This window comes from Hippoglossus stenolepis, chromosome 5, assembly GCF_022539355.2.
Source record: "Hippoglossus stenolepis isolate QCI-W04-F060 chromosome 5, HSTE1.2, whole genome shotgun sequence".
Taxonomy (NCBI): Eukaryota; Metazoa; Chordata; class Actinopteri; order Pleuronectiformes; family Pleuronectidae; genus Hippoglossus; species Hippoglossus stenolepis.
The window spans coordinates 14,847,232-14,866,964 of NC_061487.1; the positions used below are offsets into that span (position 1 = coordinate 14,847,232).

Here is a 19,733-nt window from a genome sequence, read left to right on the forward strand (position 1 = left end):
AGTATGTGCTCTACTGAGTGTCATTCTTGTTGTGGTCTGGTTTCTTTTTGTTCCAATATATGTATTTGATGCTTTCAGTAGTTTCATACCATTGCAACGTTTTTCTTTTGGACTTTTGGTGAGATAAGACAATTTGGAGCCATGATTTTGGAAAGGACCCCAGCATTAACATGACCAAATTTGGCGCTTTTCCGACATCTTCACCGATTTTTCATTATATTGATGAGCATGTGCAACCTAGTCCCAAAAAAACAAACCGGTTCTAGTGAATTTAAATGTGGTTACATTAGTGGATGTATGTGCTATACTGAGTGTCATATAGTTTATATTATTTTTTTTTCCAATGTTAGGATTTGCTGCTTCTGTGTTTAAAAAAAATAATTAATAATAGTTTGAAGACATAATTTTGCATTTCGAATGACACTATTTTCCCATGGATAAATCAGTAGAATGACATTAAAATGACCACTGCATCATCTGCATGCATTTGCAAATGTTACAACACGTGTCAGCGTGCATGCATGCGGACTAGGATGCTGCAGAACGATCCATCCCGCCCAGTGCCAGGAGACAGCAAAAAAAAATAGTCATTGTATTGCACATTTTGTTCCTGAAATGTCTCTGCAGTGCATGTAACCGTCTCGCCCGTGAGCAACCTGTGGGGAAACTTTCAAGCAAACTCGTCCTGCTCGGTGCATCTGAGGACACGCGGTGCCCAATGAATGAGCGGCCACTCTGACGATGCTGCCGAAGCGCTGCCGGTCGACACGCCCCCAGCGCGGATACAACCAGCAGGAGCAGGCGCTCAGGAGACACACACACACACACACTCACTATGCCGGAGTGTTTGAAGCCGCGATGGGAGTTAACACATCCAAGTTTGTAGAGTTCCTGTTTCCAGCGTCGTTGCACTAAACAAAGACTCTGCCTCTCTTCTTGTTTTTCTCCATCTGAGGGGGTTTGTCTGCATTTTTGTCCGAGGCGTCTCTCTCACAGGATGTTGATGATACTGGAAAGCCGGGGTGAGATCCTAAAGTCACTTCTCCTCTGACGAGAACCACCTCCTCTTCTCCACCACACAAAGGGAAACACGGAGCAAGTACTTTCCCCAACGCGCCATCATTTTCTTTTTTATATCACTGTTGTTGTTATTGTTATCTTGAATGTCATTCAGAAGCAGAGGGGGCTGTTTCAAAGACACGATGGATCACTTTGCTGCAGAGTGCCTTGTTTCCATGTCCAGCCGTGCAATCGTTCACGCTCCTAAAGGGAATAGGGAGATGAAACCAGAGAGCCCGTCCTCCTCCTCCAGGAGCGGGGAGGAGATGAAGGAGCCCCTGGTGAGAGACAACTCCTCTCTGTTCGTGGTGGCGCGGATCCTCGCGGATTTTAACCAGCAGCAGACTCCCGGCAATGTTGCCGAGCAGGCAAAAATAAAGGATGAGAGCATGCCGAAGCTGCTAGATGAGGATGATGATGATGATGATGATGATGGTGGTGGTGGTGGTGAGGATGATGGAAACTCTGCCACACCTACCACCATCTCCGATCCTTCGCTCAAACAAAGAGGCAAGAGATCGAGAGGTCGAGCAGAGCAGGAGTCCCCCCAGAAAAAGCACAAATGCCACTATTCAGGTTGTGAAAAAGTTTATGGCAAATCCTCCCACCTCAAAGCTCATCTAAGGACGCACACAGGTCAGTCTCACCGGATGCGAATGTTTCTTGCTGTGAACATCATACTTGTTGTGGTTCCCCCTTCAATATACACGAGAGCGGATGAGATGATTAAAACTACGAAAATACAGATTTGAATAAAGAAACTGGTTTCTGGTATACACCCAGAGAGATATGTGTGCAGAGGAAGGTGGGTGTGTGTCACATGCGTAAATACGCACGGATCCACCCTGGGATGGAAATAGACAGACGGATTGGGGCAGATTTGGCTCATAGTTTAATCATTTGCCTTTAAGTTGTGTGAACTTTGGGTAATGTCATTTTGATTTCGGGGAGGGAGGGAGTCGAAAACAGTGCCACTCCCACTCAAGTCTCCGAGCCTTGTCACGGCTTTACTCCCCCCCACACCGCCCTCATTGGACGGTGCGTATAAACCGAAAATACAAAGCAAAAATGCACAAACATCCCATTTTTCTTTCACGACCTCTTATATATTGACGTATATTCGTGCACAAAGTAAACTTTGGTTAGTTTAATGACATCCTGACAAAATAAATAACATTCAACAACACGCATTATGCACATCCCAGAATAAATAAACAAGTGTGCACGAATATGCGGATGCAAAAAAAAAAAGTTTTCAAGATCAATCCAGTGCGTCACACTGCAGAGAGAAAAGAGAGAGATGGGGAGAGAGGCTGCGAAATGCGCTCCAGATCGGAAGTAAAGGCTCGGTTAGCTTTGACCTTCCTGGAGGACCACACCTCCACATATGCGCTTTGCATTCCGCAGGACAGGGAGCTACACAGAGAGAGAGATTGGAGGGAAAAGAGATGTAGATTGGCTCAAATTGGGGGGTTTGATAAGCGCCGCGCAGTCCTCTGCCTGCCCAGAGCCCTTTGTTGTGATGTGCCACACCCCCAAGCAGACAGACTGCCAGCTGATCTGGCCAGCAACAGACTCAGCTAGCTGAGCCTCGACTGAGGAGCCTCTGCCTCCCTGTTACATGACTGCAGCTCTCACTCCCTTCCCTCCTCTGCTTCTTCCCACACACACACACACACACACATTGATCACATGAAAACCTTATTTGAACTTGACATACATTTGAGTCTTTATGAGATTTTATGTAATAGGGGAAAAAAAACACCTGCTCGACTATGACCCCTTTCTTCCTCTTGTCTGTGACTCTATATACAAAGGTAGATTATTGTCTGTTTACTTATCAAGACCTTTTTTTCTTTATGCCTGTCTAACTGTGAGGGTGCACTCCCCTTTCCTGGCTTTGTGACTGGTTTGCATCTGTTTATATCTCCAGATGTATTATCCTTTAGAAGAAGTTCATATGGATGCCATATGCCTTGGAAATAAATTGAAACTATATAACTGCCAGCACACGCTACCTCAGGCCTGTTAGGAGGTGTCTTTTCTCTGATATGTGCTGTTGTGTATTTTTGTGTTTTTATCCATCAGCTGCTGCCTGGTGCTGCCAGCTCTGGTGTATTATCAGTTTAAGAGTCTAAGAAAATGAAGCCCTGATTTGACTTATGTCTATACATAAAGTGGGAGTACATGATACTAATAATAGTTTGTGTTAGTGCAGTTCTATAACTGTCCATCATTCCTGCCCCTGTTTCTCTGCTTATTAAGCCTTTCCTTTCTTTCAGGACACACTCCTGTGTCTGGCTTTTTGTGATTGGCTTGCGTCCGGTTTCTTCTTATTTGATTGGATAGTCACAAAATGTGAGTCATCTCAGTTCATCTGAGCCAGACGTGCAGCAGCGCCTCTCTCAGTGTGCCAGCCTCCAGTGCAGTGTGCTTCCCTTTAGCCCCAGCCATGTGTTTTAAGTGCAGTTTTATTGCCCTGAATTTGCCCAATCTCTTGTCTCTTTGCCTGCTAAGTGTTTCCTTTCGCCTGCCTCTCTGTGTCGATATGCCCGGCGTCTGGCTTCACGATTGGTTTGTGCCCCATAAATTCCCATAATAATGACTCTTGCTGCTTATTTGATTGGATAGCCTCAGAATGTGGGTCATCTGGGTTCAGCCAGGCTGTCTCAGCCAACCTTGCAGTGCTTTCACAGAGCCAGACTCTGGCGGTGCACTTCCCTTCAGCCCCTACTAACAGAGTCAAGAGAGAATGGATCCCATCCCCAGCCAAACACCACTATCTAATTGAGGGGGGTAAGCACTGTTATAGACACTAAACAAAGAGCTGGGAACAAGGTGTCCTTACTTGACTTCTCTAACGCCCAAAGCCTCATCATCCCACCTTTTCAAATCCTTGGAGCTAAAACCTGAGCTGCATTTTATTTCTGATGCACACATTTTGTACAGCACATCAAATAATTGATCTCATTTCAAACACAGAATGAACTTTATCCTTTTCATTTTAATCCAAGCAAAAATCATATTTTAGTTCATGTTATGATGATTTTGTTGAACAATATTGGCTGTCTACTCGTTACTTTTATTGTCAAGAAACCAAAATCTAAACTAAACTAACACTTGCTAGTTATATACTTTGGTCAATTACTATCAGTATATTGTATATTGCAATGTATGTCATAGTTTCTTTCAAACTACTGAAGCTTTGTCGAGGGTAAATCTAAATGACAGATAACCACTGCTATAAATATAGATTCAGGGTTTATATATAGTTAAATATAGTTTTCAGGGTTTCAGTGTTTCTGATGCCAATCCAGTGTAATGGACATGAATAAAAGTTTGTTTACGGAGCTCAAAGTTTTTAAATGTAACTTTTGGAAAACTCTTGTCTTGTATTGTATTTTGGATAATTTACAACCCTAAAAAACGTCCACAGTGGATTTTCTCGAGAAACTGGTAAATTTATCTCTTTAAAGGTGTTAAAAGGTTAAATGTCTAATTTTAGGTTTCAACCACACTTTGTGTCCTTCAGCCCAGAGTAAGATGGCCAGTAGGATGTAGCAGACATGGGTGTTCAGGCTGAATTTAAATCACTCGTTATGTTGCATCTTGTTTGATGTCGAGGAATCCACAGCAGTTTAGGGGTCTATGGTTACCAGACAGCTTTTGTCTGATCTCCCGGTGTGGGAGGTGGGACTTTTTTTCCCTCCAGCACATACACTTATCCTGAAGTATGGAAATTGCAGTTGTGTAATGCTGATTCACAGATAAACTCTGCTTTACAGTCAAATGGAGCAAAGGAAGGCCAGAAAGGCAACAACTGCCTCTGATTCTTTCACAGGGAGTTTCTCGCGCTAGTTGGTTTCTTTTTATTCAATCTTTTTCTCTCTCTTCAACTGTGGAACAGACCCTTAACAATGAGGTCCCACTTTCCCAAGAGGTGTCTTGCGGTCATGGGGTACACAGTGTTTTCTGTGAAGGCTCATTACCCTGCTTTAGTCATGTCATGCAGACGGCCACGTCCAAAGGAGAGATGGCCCCTGACAAGCTCATTACAAGTCATGTCTTCTTCAGAAAGAACAGCCCGGCTCCTCTGTGCCCCCCACAGCTGGGCCTCACAAAAGGCCATCTTGTCAGTGTACAAAACCTATTCGAAAACTATTTGAATCACCGGGAGGAACAGGGTCAATATTTCTCAAAGACAAAGAGCCTAATGACATTTTACAGTTCGTTTGACGTTTTGTCTAGACATCTTTTGTGTTATGCTGGGGGTACCTCTAATACCGAGAGATTGCTGTATAGCCTTTTACTGTCTGTCCTAAAAACTAAGTGGCACCACCTGGCAGTACAGTTTCACCATCATGTAGCTCCAGTTGTTCATGCATGCTTTCTATTTTCGGTCAAATAACTGCGGTTAATGACACTATTTTAAAACGTAAAATTATCCCAAATTGGGTACGGAAAAAGAGAAGCAGGAGTCTCTGATTTTATATAAACTGCATCTCCGCCAGTGGTTTTATATTTGGCTGCACGGCTACACAGAGTGCAGTGTTCCTGTGTGGCTGGTGGCAGTGATGAGGTAGCAGGGTGGAGATGGGGTTTTCCTGCTCTTTCCCGAGCCTGACCTTGGTGCACTAATATGCAAAAACAAAAACACTGGGGCACAAGAGGTTAGTCACTCTACCTGCCACATGGCAGGATTTCCACCATCCCTCCTAGTTGAGTAATATTTCTACTGAAGTGAAACAAAAAGCGATGACTCCTTAGTCAGGAGATTCCCAACACTTTCCATTGACCTCCATTCGGGTGAGGCTACAAGTTAAATGTCTGTTTTAGGGCCAGCTAGCGGTGTGTCGTGCACCACTTAGGTCCAGACTGAAATATCTTAACAACTATGAAATGCATTGCAGTTAGGTTTGGTATTCGATCATGAATCCTAATTACCTTTTGATGATCATTTGCAATTTTCCTCTTGTTCCACCAGCAGGTTGACATTTGCAGTTTTATGTGCAGCGTCTCATTTATGACCAAATACCTGCAGATTTAATCACATTCCTATTAAGTTTAGCTGCATACTGGGTTTAGTGTAATTAGCGAATGTTAGCATGCTAAAGCACTATACGCTTAACATGGCACATGCTCATCACGAGCATGTTAGCAAATGTGAGCATGTTAGCCGGTGTCAGTTCAGCTCAAAGCCCCACTGTGCCACTGAGTCTGCAGCATGGCTGTTATACATTTAAAGAAGAATACATTTGAGTGTTTTGTCTCGCTGTAAGATAAGACTGGATGAAATGTGGTAGGCGGCGGCCCACAGTATGTCCAGTGGAAACAAGGTATTAGTTAAATCTACTTGATCCTTGGGATGCAAATACAACCAGTGGAACCACCATCTTGTCTGTGCTAATCCTCTGGTCCATGAAAGACCCCACCAAGGCGTGACGTGTTCTGCTGTTATGCTATCTTACATATGGACATGTAAAGATGACTGTAGGACAGTTCCTCGCTAATGTCAGGATATAAACCTGATTTAGCCATGATTAAGCATGCATGGTGGACACTCATAATACTGAAAGGCCCCTGTCAGGCAGTTCCCTGGCTTCGCTGCTTTCAATGGCCCACGGGGCTCATGTATTCTTTAGTTAGCTCTGGAGTACTACTATAAAAGCTACTCTGTCTGTTCCCCCACCAGCCCCTCCCACGCTTCTCCAGCCTGCACAGCAAAATAGGTGCTGAAGCGTGTTGTGTTCCCAGGCCAAGACCCGGCCAAGGCTCGTGGTGTGGTGTTGATTACCAGCGGCAGGAAGAGAGGGATACAGACCTGTGGAACACTGTGCATTTTTCACCTCTGCTATTAAAAAATTGCCAGCCGCATCTCGCATGCGAGGGAGGGTTCTGCAGTATAGAGACGGAGAATGTACAGTGTGGCGGGGTGGGGGTGGGGTGGGGTTAGATACTAGGATAGTCACTGTCAATACCCTCCATTGATGTAGGTCATATATTCAGCTGCATGCATCTGCAGCTAATCTGATTAACATTGACGGGCTGTGACCTCTGCACCAGAGAACACCCCTGTCAGGTCGGCGCTCAAAGGGTCCCATCTGAAAGTTGGACTCGGACTGGGTCCACTGTGTTCTGTTCAGCACAGCTCGAATAAGGGGGCAATGGCTGAAATTTGCTGTGGAGCTGATGTCAGAGGGAGTGTTTTTTCTCTAGCTGAGCCGTTTATGTTCCCTACAGTATGTAAGGTGTGTCCCCTTTCTCTGCGTGATAAATCAGACTGTGGCAGACCACGATACACTGGGGTGAGGCCCTCGGCACAGAACGAGGAGTATTTTGTTCAGTCTTGGGGGAAGGACGGCATAATCATCTCCCTCGTGAAAATATTTCTCTCCCACTCACCGTCAGAGTATCAGGTATAACAGTGGGACAGCTGGCACTATCCCCAGCCTGTATCTGCTCTTATCGCGTGTGTGATGAGGCCTCCCAGGATCTAGCAAGGCTATGGCTCTTTGTCTGGCACCGGGCAGTGAGGATGTCTATCTCATAGGAGATATAATGTCAGGCTCCATCAATGGAATGAGCTGGCATTGTCCCGTGAGAGTGGGTTATGGGGCATCCCTGCTCCCACCTGCTTATGTAGACCAACTGCAGACATCCATTAATACAGTAGCTGCAGCTGCCTGCATGTCCTAAGTTCACCAGGGCTTAAAAAATGAGGCGACTGCCTGCAACACATCAAGGCTGCAGGTTGTTTTACTATTCACTCAAGGCTGAAAGAGAGTGCCCACTCTAACTAATTGAAGCAATTGTGATGAGCTAGTCAATGCAAGTTATCCCGGCAGTTCTCTTAAAGAGTTGAGGGGATGAAGTAATGTATGTGCAGGAATCACAGACAGTCACACTCGACCCCCGCTGCATGTCTCCCGGTGAATGTCAATAAGCCCTGTGCAGCGCAGACCAAGGGGAGTGAGTTACGGTTAGTACGCACAGCCTGTCTGATTGAAATGCATTACAGGAGTGCCTCTCCTGCTGGGTGCGAGGCTGCCGCTATTGTTCACAACCTGACAGCTATAGGCCCACGAGGGGAGCCGGGCTATTCAACAGCCAGCAATGTCCCCCTCAATAAAGACAAAAGATGATAACAGATCAAATGCTCGCTGTTGTCAGAGCTTTCTCCCACTTTGGAGCCGGACCTCATCACGAGCACCTGACCCACCCAAGGGTACTGTGTTCCTGCAGGGAGGTCTAATTCTTTATCTTTTGCAACAAACTCTGAAAAGAGCCAAACAGTTTGCAGTGGCTGATTTTCTTGGAAATTTGACTCCTCTCCCACGGAGTTAATTTTTCATAGACAAACAGCCACGTAAACAGTTGTTCTGATCTCAGATGTGTTTCAAATCAAGGTTTTTTCTTCTCTACAGACCGCAGCACGTTGTAATCCTTTGTTGTTATTTTTGTGAAGCAAGGCCTGTGTATGTTCTGCTGCATGAACAAAGAAATGGGTCGCTGCAAAAACCTTAATGTATGTTTATTGTTCTGCACACACATGTTTGTGTTTATAACATCTTGGCATGTGATGGTGAGTGTGGAGGGAGAGGCCGGGCATGGTTGGGTTACCTCGTCTGCTTCAGTGGTTTATGCTGATGAGGGACTCGCCAGTCATTTTAGTATTACCCAAAATCACATGAATGCTTGTCTCCTGGCAGAGTGGCTGGCTCCTGGTTGGTTACAGGTCATAGCATGTTGTAAACATGCATCCAAATTACAGGATTCTGCGGAGCCCTACCACTGGAGTTAGTGGTGTCCCTCTCATTTCATGTTGCCAAGCTGGCTGTGCAGCTAAGCCAGCAGTGAGGTGAGGTAGCTCCAAATCTAATGAGCTGTGATCTACTGTCTGACTCCAGTCTTACTTTCCCTTTGTCTAGGCTTGTAAAAGTCTGTGCAGGTCGTGTGCATGCGTGTGTGCATGCGTGTGTGTGTGTGTGTGTGTGTGTGTGCAGCTTGTTGTTGTCATGAGCTCTGTAAAAGATATTTCCTGCTCTGTTTCTCACAGCCAGAACAAAGTTAACTTCAAGGTGATCTCACATGTATCCACAGGAGCTGGAGTTTGTTCCCCTCTCTCACCCTTTAGGAGCTATTTACTCAAGTTCTCTCATGGCACGCACACGTGCAGGTTTTAGCTGTGGGAGTTTGGCCCATGCCTTAGGACACACCAGGAATGTTATCTCCTCTGGTTTGAGATGCTGATAGCCACTGTTGGAGCAGGTGACTGAGTTGAGTTCCTGTGCCGCTGCCGCTGCTCACGTCAAAAAGAGATTTGATCTCGCCTTCACAGGCCGCATCTCTTACACCGGGGAGACAGATTCCGTTTCTCTCGGCCGTTTCTGCAGAAACCGAGGAGCCGAACTTCTAAGATATGAATGAGAGGAGGGTGAAGGGAGACGAGCAAGAGATGAGTTGTTTATTTACTGACCCAGTGGCCTCCGAGAGAACAGTTATATAACGAGAGTACCTGTGACATAATCACATCGCCTTGGAGGGGGGACACTAATGCCTTGCAGTGGTACAGTTTGCATGCATGATGTAACTCACTTTACGGGTAACTGGGTCACTTTGTTCGTTAGGGAAAAGCTTCCCTCATTACGCCCCGTACTACCCCCCTTTCCTTGCCCTCTGCAACCGACACATTCTGAGAAAGACAAACCCCACCCTGGAAATGGCACTCTGCCAGAAATGGGTGCCTGGCCTCGGTGGGGCCTGGCGTCATGGCGGCCACAGTGCCCTGCTGTGACAACGCTGGGACTAGTTGGGAAGAACAGCAGTGTAAGGGGAGTAGCTAGCAGCATTAGTCTTTCAACTGAGATGCTGAGTGATAGCTGCAGTTAATTGAAATATCTTGTAGAGTGACATCCTCCTACAACAACAGGGTTATAGCCGCTATCTTCATTTCCACTCAGGATCGAAGTCTTTGTTCCCTAAACCTCCCAAACTTTATGGATCCTTATGGTTATGAAACAAGTGCAACAACCAATTGGGGCACTGCATGTTTGTTTTCTTCACGCAAGAGAATCTTCCAGGGCGGACATTAGAGCAGCAGGATTTGAATGCATATTCATATTGTCGACCCAAATGCCAAAAGCAGTTCAGCATCAGATGAAAATGGTCATCGTATCGGTTCATTCTGTATTTTCTAAGAAGTCACGTCGCTCCACATAATTCGATGCGTCTCCGTGAGTAGCTGTTGGATACCTGATGCTTCCACTATGACTGCATTACTGTATCAGAGCAGTTAGACTGGATATTTCAGCCAGGCTCTCTGGTGTCTGGTTAAATATTAATGTTGTTGGATCCTTTACACTGGTTATTGAGCCTTAAGCTGCCTACGTAGCTCAGCTCTTCTTTTTCAGCCAATAACTCATTTTGCGGGGCCATGTGGCAGCATGGGCTGCTCCTCTTGATTCTAAGGTCTGAAATCAGATAATCCTGAGTCTTTGAGAATTGGTAACGCCAACGGATTAGGAGGTCATGTTTTCACCCCTGTCAGTTTTTGTTGGTTGGTTTGTATCTTGAGCACGGATGGGACGGATTAGCACAAAATGTTGTGGAAGGTGTGGAAAGTATGCACTAGGGAAGAGCCCATTAAACTATGGTGCAGATTTAGATAAAGGGGCAGATCTAGGAATGTTTTTATTTGTTGACATTTTTACTGATTTCCCGGGGAATAATTCATGTAAAAAGGAAAAAGGCATGTTTAGGGTTCTGATACCAATGAGTGTGTTCAATTTGGTGCATTTTGAATGCTGGGCCTTGGCGGAGGTATGAGTGCTGTTCTTTTTGTGTTAACTCTTGCGGGAGAGTGAGAACAAGATTTAGCAAGAAACAAGGTGGTATGCAATGTGCATATATGCAAATGTCTATATGTCAGTTACAAAGTTTACATAGGCTGAGCCCTCAGGATCCGTAGTGGGCAGGGCCGACGGTGTTTGTCTGGAGCTGAGGTGAGGCGTCAGAGGCAGGAACACAGACCGGGTTGTCTAGACCTGCTCTGTCTGCCTGCATGCTTTGTAACCGTGCAGTATGGGGGGAGGGATTGAGACTATAGTGAACCGAGTTCTTGTTTTTGAGACTCACTGGCATCAGGTAGCATATGAGTGTTTGATGCTGAACAGCACTGTTTCCATTGTGGCCCTCGGGGAAACCACAGAACAAAGAAAGCATTTGGAAGACCTGCTCTTATGTGCTTATTTGTCATGCCACCCATAAACATTAACGCATCCCGTAATCTATTCCTTTTCAAAACTCAAATCCTTGGCATATACTTACACATGATGATTGCTTATTCTTATTCTCCAGAAAGAACCATGACATTTAAAGAATATGTCCTGCTCTTTGCTGTGTAGCACTGCAAAGTAAAATTAGCATGCTGGATTATTGTCAGGCAGAAACTCAGTGAAATGGAACTAAACGGAACACAGTATTACACATAATGGTGGGTGAACGCACGGCGCTGCATTGAGGCGCCACGCTCTCTGTTTCCAAATCAGAATGGAAGGAAACCACAAGATATATAGTGCCATCTGGCTTTGAGTATATTTGTGTCAAAGCCCACTTTTATTGCCTGATGGAGGGGGGAAGGGTGTAATTTCCCATGTGCCGAGTCACAGATAGTTGCATGTTGGAAAATGGGCAGGGCAACCATTGTGAGCGTGATTAGCATCTGGAGCTTAGATAATTAAACTGTGTCTGCTCCTCCAGCGCAATTTCTAAGTGATTTACCCCCAAAGTCCTCCGAGTCACCACAGACTTTTTGTCTCACTTTAAAAAAAATATCCGGAAGAGGTCTTTTGTGGTTTTTGACATCCCTCCCCTTACTGACCTATTAGTGACAACAGTAGCCTTGGGATCATTATTCCCGGATGACTCACAGTTGACTCTGTAGAGAAAACAGCACAGTCTTGTTGAGCCGGACCTGTCGTGTGTTTGCTGTGCATGTCAGTGTTCATGACTTGTCAACCTGTAAACACTTCACAATGAGTCACTAACTGTGGTAGCAGAGTTGTTATCACAGTGCAGATGTATGAATAGACATGAGTTTGTATTTTTCCATGTTACACTGACACTTTCAGGACTTCTGAAAAGGCTTAGTGCATATAAGGAATTCCCTTTGTACTAAATCTGGAGCATGCACAGTGGATTTAGCACATTTTGACCTTGTAACACAAATGTCAATACTTTACATTACTGCTCACCATTTGTCCAATAATACTAACGGGAAAAAAATAATTCATCTTGGCCTGAAAAACATGTTCAGAGATGGTTTTATTTGAGTGTGGTGTGCCTTAGAAAATGGCCCTAATATTAAGTATATATGATCTGTAGTACTGTTTCTTTTTACAAATTACTTTTAATCTAGTAGATCTTACCGGCTGATTTAATCATTTTATAATGTTTTATTTTGTTTGTTTTTTACGCTTTCTCATCTTTATTGTGATTTATTGCTGTGTGATCTTAAATTACTTTTAAATTGTTTCCTATTTTTGCCTTCAATTGCTAATTTTTTACTTGTAAAATTATAATTATGGAGGTAAAAACATTAAAAAGCACTGGTGGTTAAAGTCATCTTCCTTCTCTGGTTTTTCAGGAGAACGACCTTTCCCGTGTACCTGGCCAGACTGCAGTAAGAAGTTTGCTCGCTCCGACGAGCTGGCCCGTCATTACCGCACCCACACGGGGGAGAAAAAGTTTGGATGCCCACTCTGTGACAAGCGCTTCATGCGCAGCGACCACCTGATGAAGCACGCCCGGCGCCACTCAGATTTCCAACCCGGCATGCTGAAGAGGCCTCATGGCGGTAGCGGCGGCAGCAGCAGCATGCGTCCCAGCTCCCTCAGCGACTACAGCCGCTCAGATGCCTCCAGCCCCACCCTCAGCCCCACCCTCAGCCCAGCCAACTCGCCTTAAACTGAAAACCAGTCGCACTTTCCGCCTCTAACCTGCGAGGCCTGTGTTTTCATCATAACACTTGTGTTGCACAGTTGTCTGCAACCCCCCCTTTGCTATTCCTGCGCTTGCTGTGGTGTACCATACTGTACATAACTGCTTATTGTAGTGCAATTACTTGTGTGATCCTAAAAGAAGGTAATGCCTTTCCCAGATGGCAATATTTACATTCTGTACCATATGTCTGTATTTTTTTAGCTTCTAATGATGGCTAGTTGTCCAATATACGTTCGCAGTCAGCTAAACAAAAACACAGACGCCCTGACAAGTCTTATCATGTTTGATTTTCTTTGTTTTTTAAACCGGTGAGGAGAAGGGGTTTACACACACCTCAGGATTGAAGACAGTTACTTTTTCTGGAATACCACAGTACTGAACAGTACTCACATTGACTGCACAATATACTCATCACTTTACTCTGAAATTCAACAGGGGTTGGATTTAACGCCCTGCTCAGGGATGGCCTTGTTAGCTTGAAAGAATGAACACAGTAAAGAGAATCATACAGTACATATATAGCAGCCTTACACTCAACACAACTTGCACTCTATGGTTTTATTTTTTTCTTTTGTCAGTTTTCACATCCAAGGAAACTAGCCCTATGGTCATACGGTCAATCATACACAAAGCTCATGCTCTGGACTCGCGTGTGTTCTGGGGATTCATATGTGATGTAAATGCCGTGTATTAAGAAATCAATATCTCCATACCCTCACCTCAGTAAACACATCTGTCCACAGTCAGTTGCCGTAACACTGGGTTAAACATGTTTTTAGCGTGCAGCGTGTACTGTGTAAATCTGCACAGTGGGACGACTGGGATTATAGTGAACAGTTTTTATACATGCACTCAGTTGAAGAAACCTTTAAATAGACACAGTTAAGTTTCAAAGCAGCTGTTCATACGTTTTTTTCAAGCAAAAGTGCTGTGTCATCAGCCAGTATTTCACACAAAATGGACACAGAGGGACTGTGGTTGAAACAATATTTATCCCTCTCTCAAGCACATAGGAAAAAGTACCAAAGACAAGAGTGAAAGAAAGCTTTCTACTCGGTCTTGTGAGCCGCCCTTCATCGAGGCTTGGGGCTGGTGGTTGGCAGTATCACAGGTAGAACCAGACAGCCTGCTCACTTCCCTCCTCCTGGCTCTGACTTTTTTGCGGCCTCCCTGAAGGAAACAGCTGCATCCCACAAGAAGCTATTCACAACCCGCAGGAGGAGTGCGATCATGCCATTTTTCAGGGAGTCCCTCCTTCACTCATCTGGCTCTACCTGTCCTGTCAGGGAGCGGAGAGGCTGCAAGCCTGCCAAATTGCATAAGTGCGCCTAAGTAGGAGGTCAACTGTAGGCCGGGGTGTTGGGCCGAGCCGGGCTGGGCTGCAACACAGTGGAGCGCAGACGGAACAAAGCAGCTATCTGCAGTAGGCAGCGAAGAGAGGGCAGGTCCTGATAAAAGAGGAGAGGTTTATCATGAGCTGAGCAGCACTGAGGAGGAGACACCCAGTTGCAGACAACCCCATCTCCTCCTCCTCCTCCCTTCCTCCTCCAACTGTAGGAGATGTGAGTGGAAAAATGGCTGTAATTAGTGGGTTGATCCGACCTGTAAGATAAGAGTAGAAAGAGAAGAATATGAACAACGGTGCTACCTAAACAATGCCGGCAGTGTGGGTAGGATGTACCCAGCTCCATCCTAAGCACAGGTAGAAATCCTCTGGTCCTCCTGAGGAGTCAGATTTCACTATGCCAAGAAAACGATGCGCCAAATTCCCACCAGTAAAACCGGAGCCGTCAAACAGCTGCTTTCAAACTTCTCTCTTTAGCAACAAGGGGGCTTTTAAACTGTTGTAAAAACATCTGAACCAAAATGAACATATCAGCAAAGTGCAGCGTTCGCCAGTCTCACGTTGTCCTGCCTGTGAAGCTCAGATGTCCCCGTGAGAAAGCTCACTTGTGTTTTCTAGACGGACATGCCTCAATAAGTCGGGCAAAAGGCACAGTAAACCTTCCATGCAAACAGGCACCACTATCAAAACGGCTGCAGACCCGCCAGTCTGTGTTATGCCTACATTTTCTCTTAATGCTTCAGCACTATGGTCGCAAATAGTTTCATGCATGTAGTGTGGTCCGGACTGCAGTCATCGTGAATCCTGTGCGTTCGCTTCATCTTACCATCTCAACCCTCACCCCTGCGGTCCGCTGTGTGCATGTTAACAACTTCGCCCTGAAAGCGTGGAGGGTCTTTTTTGAGGCGGCGTGGCAGGTGTAAGCTAATGAATGGCAGGCCTTGTCCCTCACTCGCCATAGTGGCCATCTCCTCTTTAAAGTCGTAAAGAATCAGCTCTGTCACATCCGCCAGAAGGAAAAACCATCCCTTATTTTGACCGAATGCAGTAGTTTACTCAACAACACCACATGTTAGAACAAGAAAACTCTGTGAGATGTTAAATAAGGTTCCAGGCTGCAAGATGACACTTTGAATGCCACTAATCAGTCGCTTCCAGTGAGGGAAGCACTGAGAGGGTTTTTACTTTTCACCATTTCTGAAAAAAAACAAAAATGACCTCGGATTTTCACAAACAATTTCTTCTAATTGCTGTTGAGCAGCTTTTTGTGGTATCTAGCCATGGCTTTTGTTTTATTATAGCCAATTTTTGACTTGATTTGTAGTGTAACTTTCTCTTTGCGAAAAAAATAACAAACAAAAAAACGTCTGAGTGGCTCAGCCCTTAAGCAGGTTTCATGAATCACTTCTTAATCCATACTCTGCACATTTACCTCAGGGTCGACATCCGCAGAGCAGACAGGGACAGTTTGTAGATTTTGTCGTAACATCCGTGGCTGCACAGAAATGTCTCTGCCGGCCTTCCGCAGTGTTCCTGGGTTCTCAGTGCTCACTGCTGGTCAGTGTCCGACCACACTGGAATCACAGGAAAGCCTCTTTACGGGCCCAGCTCCTGCCTAATATGTCTGCATAACATTCAACAGTCCTGCTATATGCCTCTTTAAGCACCGGGCAACGATGATGAAATGCTCCTTTAAAGACCTTTGACCATTAGCGCCGGTGGACGTGCTGTACAGTATGCAACCGGAAGCTCATACCATGAGAAAATAAACTGACTGCGACAGTGTAGACATCCATCCATCCATCCACCTATCCATCCATCCATCCATACTGCACCAGTGACATACAGGCCTCCACAGGCAGGGTGTCTCATTGCTTTTATTCTCACTGTACCAAATCTACTTGAATAACACAACACAAAAGGCCATTGAACACAGTTTTGTACATGTCCGTTTTTACTGTACTCGCATATGTTGTCAAATAATTCATAACCTCTCTGGAGAAAGGTATATAGAGTAGTATGTTCTTTTTTTTGATGGTTTTTTTTTTGATGATTTTCCATTGTCTTCAGGTCATTTCAGCAATTCCTTTAACTTTGTCACAGCATTAAGGTTGACTGTTTTATCGGGCTGTAACAGCAGCATATTTTTCTTGAATACAGAAACACAACTTAAACCCTGTTTAACTGGGGTTCACCCCTTTAACCAGATACACTTACTACTCTGTTGATGTCAGGATGCAGGTTGTTCCAGTGAGCCTGTTATCCAAAGTTCCTCCACGTTGGAAACTGAAAGGGTCGTTGGGGGGAGTGATTGGGGTCACGATGAGAAACGGAAACTTCCTGACCTCTATGTACGTTGATTTCCCAATGTAGTGACTTTTTCCTTGATTACTTAGATTCTTTTTTAAAGTTTTCCATAAGAATAGAGAGACCACAGCATTGTGAGTTAGCAATGTAGTCACGATTTTTTATTATTATTATTATTTTTTGTCTCATGTAAGAAGTTTTAAGCTTGTATGTTTTTCAAAAATCATACCTCTCGAAATATTCTACTATTGTCGTACCTTCATATCTTTTCAAAGCATCCATCATGTAGCTTATATTTGCTTGATGAGTAGCACAATTAACTGGTGGTTTTATTTGTCCCTACTTGAATAAGAAAGGAAAGAGAGACTTCTTTTGTAAACAAAAAACAAACAACAAAAAACACTGGGCTACATTTTATATAATCATCCCATGTTGTCAGGGTCCTGCACATCCTTGTAGATTCAAAAAGTAATCTTTCTGGGAAAAAGTATAACTATGGTTTTTTAATTATTTTTTTTAACAGAAATATTTAAACCATCCCTTCCCTACTGAGCTCCACAACTTTGTCTCGGTCTGAATATTTACTGTGATTGGGATGATGTCAACTGTATTGGTATGAAACTCAATTTCAGCATTTGTTTTAATCCATCTTTATGATTGTAATTGTAATCCCAGTAAGATTACAGATTTCAACATCTGTCAAAAACAACTTTAAACGTTGACAAAGTGGAAATGTGAGGTTTCTACAAAAATGTTAACGGCGTTTTCTTCTAAATGTAAAAATAAAATACATTAAAAGAGAATTGATTGTTGATGAGTATGTAAAGAACTAACATTTAATATTATTTAAGAAGTTGATATTAATGACATGAATATATTCACTGATGAGACCATCTCAGCTGAAATCTTGTTGACTGATCACAATACAAAAGCATGATTGATGCAATTGTGTGCCAAAACCATAATGGTAACTTCATAAAGATCATACAAATGTTAAGGATAAAAAACAAGCAACTAGCTACTATCAGACATTTAACAAAGGTGTACAGTTTTATAAAGTGTGACTTGGTTTTTTTTACGTTATGTACAGGATTTAATGAAGCAACTCTGCATATTTGATATGCAATTGTTCTAAGTTAAATATTTCTTTTTCTGCTTAATGTAAACATTTTTTTTTGACTGTGTAGATTTGTTTTTATTTGGTTCTTGTTATTTAATTTGTTTTCTTTTTTTTCTGCTGTACAATACTCAAGCAATGTATAATGGCTTATTACAGGTATTTTTTGACATAAACAATCTTAATGATAATGAACGCCCAACCATTCCAAAGGATTGAAAACTTTGCATTTGCTATAATGTGCTGCTTACATTGACCTGATGCATCTTGGTAGGTTTTGAATAGAAGTTCGTCTTGACTGTGAGGTTTTACCCATTGTGAGTTGTGCACAAGGTACGTTTCTCATTGTCAACATTTCCCGGGTTTAATCTCTCCTTTCCTCTCTGCGGGCTCCTTGTGCAGGCTTAAGCCAATTCAAATGAACACAACATGCAATATTTTTAAAAAGTTCAGACAGATCATGTAAAGACAGAGCATGTCTTCCCTCATGGCAAAGGCCTGAGGCTTTTTAAGGTGGGAATAATGTTTAATCGGCAGCCATGAAAGAAAAGAGTGGTTCTTGACCGGTGCGAAGGAGCCTTTGGGTTCTCGCAGCTCGTCAGCGGCTCCACAGTTAAAAACTGTTACCAAAGGCTTTGAAGGGAAAGATGAATGTTGCAGTAACTTTGAACCCAGCCCAACATGGACCCCTGGGTTCAACTTTACATGCTGTAAGTGTTGATCAATGGATGTTGTGCTTCATATGGACCTTTTTCTGCACCTCAACTTTCTTTAACTTGAATGAACAAAACTCATTTAAATACAAGAGCAAACGAATACTCAACGACTAAAAGACTATTAACTAGAGACTGAGTGAGTAGGAACGTGCAGCGTGGCAGATCAGCAGAGCACATCCGTCAGTACCCTTCACTGACCGAGTGCTCTCGCTCGACTGCCACAGCTGACACTGTGCAGAATTTGCTCTTGAAAAACAGGCTGACAAAAAGTCTTTTACTCGAGCGTTGGATATTTTATGCCCTTAAAGGATTTGTCTTGTTCTAAGTTCTGCAGCACACAGTGCTGTCAATGACCTCCCTTTGTAATTTGATTACAAAGGGCCTGTTGGTTCCAAACCTGTTTGTCTTCAACGTACCTCCTTAGTGTAATGTTGCTCTCTTGATACCTCTGTGTGTTCCTCCTCTGCCCATCACCATCAGTTGCCTGTTGTAGTGACTCCATGGTGCTGCTCTCCCTCTCAGCACCGATAAAATCTAATCTGTAAATAACTCTCGACTCAGCTATGGCCAGTACATCCACTTATGACCTCACTCTAACCTTCAGGTGTCATTTTTTTTGTTTTTGTTTTTTTCTCTCAGCAAACCAAAATCATGCATTCAAGTATTACAGTTGTACAGTTCCTTGGATTCTACACACTTCTAATGTGCTGGTCTTAGCTGCTCTGCTGTACCTTTTTATGGCATTATTTTTTACATGTTAGACAATATATTGTGACCATGTCCTATGCAAATATGAAAAATAACAGATTGTTGAATAATGTATGTTGTCATAACTTGTATGCATGAAATAGTGAAGTTTACATTTGGAAATAAATTCATAAAATAAGCAGCTCAAAAATTTGATTTGTTCTCTTTTCCCTTTTGGTTTATGTGACAGCTACAGGACAATGATAAATGCTAAAACAAAGGCTAGTAGTAGAAGAAGATGAGAGTCATTGGCCAAAAGGTTTGTTCACCATCTTTTAAGAGAGAACTGAGAGTGTTGATATCATGGCTTTGACCAAAATCACCACTAACCCCTAGTTTACTATATAGGGGTTTCTATATAGAGCACTATAGAGTGAGCTCTTTTGAAAAAGACAAAAATGCTTTCGGACACTACTAACTATATATCCTCCATATTCACATT

General features: G+C 43.7%; 1 protein-coding gene across 1 annotated transcript; it reads left to right on the forward strand.

The window, feature by feature from the left end:
• Window positions 1-625: 625 nt before the first annotated feature.
• Window positions 626-19,442, forward strand: klf13 (Kruppel-like factor 13). Its single transcript, XM_035156291.2, has 2 exons — window positions 626-1,695; window positions 12,704-19,442. Exons 1-2 carry the CDS (start codon window positions 1,164-1,166, stop codon window positions 13,021-13,023), a joined length of 852 nt encoding a protein of 283 aa, XP_035012182.1. The 5' UTR covers window positions 626-1,163; the 3' UTR covers window positions 13,024-19,442.
• Window positions 19,443-19,733: the final 291 nt, after the last annotated feature.